This window comes from Solanum stenotomum, chromosome 6 (genome assembly GCF_019186545.1).
Source record: "Solanum stenotomum isolate F172 chromosome 6, ASM1918654v1, whole genome shotgun sequence".
NCBI classification, from domain to species: domain Eukaryota; kingdom Viridiplantae; phylum Streptophyta; class Magnoliopsida; order Solanales; family Solanaceae; genus Solanum; species Solanum stenotomum.
This window is the reverse complement of record NC_064287.1, coordinates 45,655,600-45,661,922: the sequence shown is the minus strand read 5'-3', so window position 1 is coordinate 45,661,922 and position 6,323 is coordinate 45,655,600. Positions and strand designations below refer to the sequence as shown.

The following is a 6,323-nucleotide window of genomic DNA, read 5'->3' as shown; positions in this document are numbered from 1 at the left end:
TTTTTTATTTTTTTTAAATAATATGTTACAACCTGAAATTTTTAATGTTATAACTTGAAAGTCTAAATCTACTGCTATAACTCGAAAATATTAGTATAATATATGTCATATTAGAAATTTTCACAACTTATTATTCTATTTGGGCTTTAGACAAGCCCATTTGGGAACATACAAAAGTCTAAGTTCATATTCAAGGCTGCACATACAAGAGCACATGTACATATTTTGCTCTGGAGAAAAATATAAGATGAATAATCAAGTTTCAACAAGATTGAACCAACTTAGTAAATCTTAATTATCTCTGGCAAAACTATCTTGCCAACACTGGCAATGCGACGTGATTTCATAGGGCTAAAATCAAACTAGTGTAATCCTGGGATATATCGAACACCATTAACTATTCCCATTAGCACGAATAATGGATAAAAAATTAAGAGAACTCAAAAATAATAGTATCTCATATCCTAAAAAGGATTACAAAAAAAACACATCAGCTAACAACAGGAGGATCTCTATACGGTCAAAAAGTTGCTCCAGCATTAATTTGACTATGCCTAGGTGATACTTCTCTGCATTGGATATATGTGCTCGGCATCCCAACATGCTTGAAGCAGATAGATTGAATTATCAAAATTTCAGTAACTTATTCATCATCAGATGAATCTGAATCAGCTGGCATGCTCACGTCGTCTTCAACAGTTGTGTCCTGCATGAACATCAGATAACATCGATCATTTGCAAAGAGGGAGATTATTCTACCACCACGCCTAATAAGCATAGAGATCCAATCACTAGGATTATTAACTAATAAGGATGGTGAGTATTGAAAAGAAGTTTTGAATCTAGGGGAACCACTTCACTATATAGAAAGAGGAGCTTCTCCTATGCTGTGTCAAATTCGCAGAATCTTAGGAGTAAGTTACACTTACCGGATTCTTATCCCAGTCCTTTAACTTGGGATTAGTCAGCATGTAATTATCACGTAGAGGAGCCCACGAGGGACCATCATCTTCCAAAGAATTGGATGCACCAGCCTACATGAAATTAAACTACAGAATAAGGGAAAAAGGCAATAATCTGTATGATGGCCCAAGACAAGATTACTTGCGAAAAAATGTTACAAAATAATGAGAGCAGTTTCCCCAAATGATCATAATTCTAAAAGAGAGAAAAGAGCTGACCTTTGATACAGTTGTTTGTGATGGTGTCTTGCCCAATTCAGAGAAAAAGACTTCTCTTCGTCGCTTCTTAATTGCTATACATCAGAAAATAGAAGAAGTTATTGTATTGCATACAGAATAACAGCTCTTAAGGTTAGTTTTAACCAAACTATTCCCAATTGAATCATCAAGAATTTATTATCAATTGCAGCTTTTAAGGATGAAAACTTGCAGTTGATCCCATTCTTACTTCTATCATGTGAACAGTGAAACAGCATGTGCAGAGTTCTCAAGTGTTTTTAAGAAACAATCATTTTTTATAAAGAAAATTGAGACCCGATCATATAATCCATGCATCAGTATTCTGCCCATACCTTTCTCGTCTTTTGCCCTCGAGGGATTTAAGCCTTTTTGAGCATGTTGTGCTTTGTTAACCTGTATTACATACGCAGACAAAATTGAGCTAGCTGAAAGTAGCAAAAAACTTTTTATAAAACAGAAGCATTAAATTGGAATGTGTACTGCAACTTACAGCATTGAATAACTTGACAACTGATAGTCCCATAATGCCCATAAAAAAATTAAGGACCAAGTTAGTTGGGTCTAATAGAAAAGTTATTAATGCATTTGTAATACTAATTTAAATTCCGAAACAAGAAGAAGAAGTTGATTACCTCCCTTTGTTGCAACTGCTATCAGAGACTTTTCATAGGCGTCCAAGAAATTAGCAGGTTTCACATGTCCCTTCTCTCTTATCTTTTACACAGATGTCAAAGTTTAGAACAAGACCCAACAATACACTAAGAAAAAAAGGAAACTTAGCAACTAAATGAAACCAGACAGGATTACCAAGTGTTTCTCCTTTTTTGCATCCCCTTTAACCTTTCGTTCTACATCTTCTTCAGCAAGCTTCTCCGCAACGAGATTCTTGTGTGCTGATAAGACAGGGCCCTGCAGGTTAGGTTCATCAAACCCACATATTTACCATTAGTTTCTCCTAAACACTTCCTCTACACAGTTAGTATGAGCTTTTAACCTATAAGTTCATTAGAATCCAGCTTACATACTAGTAATTGAATATATGCATTAAAAGGTGTAGAAAGGGTCTGTTTTATCTGTGGAAACAAGTTTCTCTTGTGAAAGGAGAAACAAAATGTTTTATTTTCCTGCATAGCTGTCTTGTTTTTTCCTCCAAACATGCTTTGTTTTGTCCCAAAACCAAACACTCATAGAAGATAGATATATCAACACCAAGTCCAGATGCATATTAAGGAACAAAACAAAATAAAATTATTTTGAAGTCCTAAACCTTCGGGAAAAAAATGAGGGTAACACGAAGCCAACCAACTATGTATCTTCTTGGATGCCAATATATAATTAAAGCAGATGGCTAAAAAATGATGGAGAAAGCAGGTCGCTTACCAGTATATCATCAGAAGCAGACTTCTTTAGTATCTTTTTGAACGCCAATCTGAATGCGTTACAACCATCTATGAACTTTGTAATTCCAGGCTGAACTTGTCCATCTTCATCTTCAGATATCTCAATTTCCTCATTGAAATCCTCTTCACCATCATCTGCCCATTCCTCATCAAAATCCTCCTCCTCTTTACGGTATGACGTGGACTTATTTCTACTATATGATGTGGGTTTATCTTTACCATATGATGTGGGCTTGTCTTTACCATATGATTTGGGCTTGTCTTTACCATATGATGTACGTTTAGCTCTAGTTACAGGGGCAGGCTCCGCATCATTATCATCCTCATTATCAGAGTTATAGTCTCTTGCTCTCTTCTCAAAAAGCTTCTTCATTTTGTTGTCTATTTTTACTCTTTTTTCACTAAATGGCGCACCCTTTTGCTTCTTCTTTCCTTTACCCCCTTTCTTCCTGAGCTCCATCTTTCTTTTCCTAAAATAATTTGTAGCTTCTGAAACTGACTGCAATTCTTCAGCCATAATGTTCAATCGTGTGTTTACACAGCTTAATCTGCAGCATTAGAAGTTAGGGTCAGTTTTGTCTGCTGGTTCTGCAACTTGAAATCTTAATTAACCAAGGAATTCTTACAAGAAAAAGGAAACACAGCACACAAACACAACTACAACCTAGATAGGCATAAGCATAAATTACCAATAATAAGAATAAGGTTTAAAGTTTTGCAGCTACAGAATTAAGGGTTCAAGGTTCAGACGGATACGGGATAGTGCGTTATACTATTCAGGCTTTGAAATAATCAAACTTTATTTGCACTTATATATCTCTCCGTTCTCATTTTGCAGAATCTAAATGCATAATCAATACACACGATCAAAAACAGATAAATACCGAATACGCAAAGCGCAGAATAATATTGGATAACTTAACAGAATCTCAACTCAAATATGTGAAACTTATCAAGCATAGAACACACAACATCAACAAGCAGAAACTGAATTCACGGGCATCAACAAGCAGAAATCATCCTTCGAACTACTCTCGATTCAATTATAGTTAATCTACAATTGTTTCTTTTCAAAAAAAAAAAAACTAATAACGATGGAACTTACCTGACGACGAGCAGCAGCAGGCGGCAACCGACGGTAGAGACTCAGAGCAGTAGACGGCAGCTCTCAGTCTCGGCGGGTTGAGGGTTTTGGACCTAAAGAAGGCGAAAGAGTAAAGTGGGCTGAATGGGTGTAATATATTGGGCCTCTTGTCCTACACATTAGAGATTCAAATGACTAATTTCAAATAAATTATATAAAAAATAGTCAAAAGTCATAGCAAGTATACACTTAGGGATCGTTTGGTAGAGTGTATAAGAATAATGCAAAATAAGGTGCATTAGTAATGCTTGCATTAGTATTGCTTGCATTAGTTATGCAAACATTATTTCTTATACATTGTTTGGTTTGATGTATTAGAAATAACAAATCTTGCATAATTTCTATTAAAAAATATATGTTTACAAATATACCCTTCACACTTTATTTATTTGTACACTTCCTTTGCAACAAAGTTCTTTGCTAAAACATAAAAAAAATATCTTTGCTAAAACATCATTAACTCTTCTTCTTCTTCTTTTTTAAAAAATACTATTAAATAGTTGTACTATTGCATCAAAAAAATTTTGTGGAAAGTTGGCAAATATTTTTTTTTTTATCAAATTTATCGTCACAATAGTAAATTTTTTGATTAAATTATATTGAAATTGATTTATTTTTTTTAAAAAAAAGATACTTAAGAGGTCATAAAGCCTATTAAGACACCAAAAAATCAAAAGACACTGAAAAGCAAATCAAAATAAAAACAAAAACTTATGACAACAAAGAAAATGAAAAGGCTTTAAGGGTAGTTTTGTAATTATTTAATTTAATGCAAGTGTTAAAATGCTATGTATTACTAATACCTAGAATTCCTTGGTATTAGTAATACACAAGTTAATACACAATAGAGTGTATAAATAATGCTTGCATTAGTTATACACGGAATGAAAAAGTGTACCAAACAAGGTACTACTAATACACACACCTAATGCATGCATTATATTTTCTAACACACTCTACCAAACGACCCCTTATCGTTTATACAATATAACTTACATATATATAAATTATACATTGATTATAATATTATAATGGACATATAACCACTCAAAAATAGCTTAATTACGCTCCATAGTTATAGTTTGCTAATTACGATTCGTAACTACATGTTATAGGGGAGGAAAGTGGCGAGCGAGATTGGTAGAGGGAGGAGAGAGGGCAGAGAGTGGAGAGATGCGATTTGTATATGTATATTTGTCAAAATAACTGTATATATGTAACTGATATACATATGTATTTAAGAGGAAGGAGAGATGTGAGCGAGATTGGAGAGGGAGGAGAGAGGCGAGCGATATTGGGAGAGGGAGGAGAGAGGAGAGAGGAGAGCGAGAGAGGGCAATAATTTGTATAATCCGCATCTCGTTTATATAATTCGGGGGTACATTTATATAATTCACGTGTTTTTGTATAATTGAGTAATACAAAGTCTGGAATTATACAAATATGATAATTAAAACTCGAAAGAACGAATTGATACAAACATAAACATATGAACTTTAAACAGTTATACAAATTATACTATACGAATTACATTATATAAATTATATTATATAAAATCCGAAAACTACACATTTTTACAAACTTTAAAAAGTTGTACAAAAAAAGATTGAATGTATATAGTGATAAAACTGAAAAACCAAAGGAAATCATCGTCATAGACAAATACAAATCAGACAAAGAATTGTTAGTTGCGAATTATACAAACATGACTAATTATACAAACTCGAAGTTAACCCACATAATTAATGGTTAATGTTAGTCGCGAGTGGTAATTATAACAATCTATAGCTATGATGACTAATTAAATAGTATATATTTGCTTAACCGCGTAATTTTCTTATTATAATACACTCACTAAATATAACTTTATTATACATGAAATATACCCTAACTTTTCAATTTTTATCTACTCAAAAAGTCACCTCTAAACAATCCCAAATTTTAGATATGAAATTGTAATTGGTGTGATTACTAGGGTAACAATTAACAGACTAGTAATTACACAACCTAGTAGTTACACTGGAATGTTTGTTTGCCTCAGTTAATTATACATGTCCTATTTGGATGTCATATTGTAATTACACATGTTTTGTTTTGGATGCACAATTGCAATAATAAAATTATATTAAATTTTAAAAATAAAATTTAATTATTTAAAAATTTATTCTAGAAAAATAAGAAACTTATAGATGATATTAAATTAAATATTTAAGATATATGTTGTTTTTTGAAATAGAAATAATCAGCTAGTAATTACACTACACTGTAATTATCAACAATTCATAGCCTCTTCCTATGAATTGGAGAGTGCAATAACCCAATGTATATCACACTCAATTATCTGTTGACCAAGTAATTATCTGGCCAACCAAACAAAATGTACAGTGTAATTACACCTAATTATACCAAATTTAATAATCAAAGTGACTTTTCAAACATACCCTCAATGTTTTAATATTTTTTTTTTAATAATTCACTCGAACAATTTATAATTGTGGAATGTTAATTTTTCAAGAAAATAAAAAGAGAAGAAGATGACGAGCAACCGTTTTGTGTAATTAACCCTTATAAAGAAGA

The 6,323-nt window shown here is 32.5% G+C and overlaps 1 protein-coding gene across 1 annotated transcript; it reads right to left on the bottom strand.

The window, feature by feature from the left end:
• Positions 1 to 278: 278 nt before the first annotated feature.
• LOC125867030 (uncharacterized) lies at positions 279 to 3,147 on the bottom strand. The gene is made up of 8 exons (XM_049547451.1): positions 2,583 to 3,147; positions 2,010 to 2,111; positions 1,835 to 1,916; positions 1,693 to 1,712; positions 1,535 to 1,595; positions 1,182 to 1,255; positions 930 to 1,034; positions 279 to 706 (listed from the first exon to the last, which is right to left on the bottom strand). Exons 1-8 carry the CDS (start codon positions 3,117 to 3,119, stop codon positions 644 to 646), a joined length of 1,044 nt encoding a protein of 347 aa, XP_049403408.1. The 5' UTR covers positions 3,120 to 3,147; the 3' UTR covers positions 279 to 643.
• Positions 3,148 to 6,323: the final 3,176 nt, after the last annotated feature.

Bases quoted from the DNA above. Each gene is read 5' to 3' on its own strand.
- LOC125867030 (XM_049547451.1), bottom strand. From the start codon at position 3,119: ATGGCTGAAGAATTGCAGTCAGTTTCAGAAGCTACAAATTATTTTAGG. The intron at 1,917-2,009 runs GTAATCCTGTCT...TCTGTGTAAAAG, and splicing joins CAAAAAAGGAGAAACACTTG to ATAAGAGAGAAGGGACATGT. The intron at 1,256-1,534 runs GTATGGGCAGAA...TCTGATGTATAG, and splicing joins GAGGGCAAAAGACGAGAAAG to CAATTAAGAAGCGACGAAGA.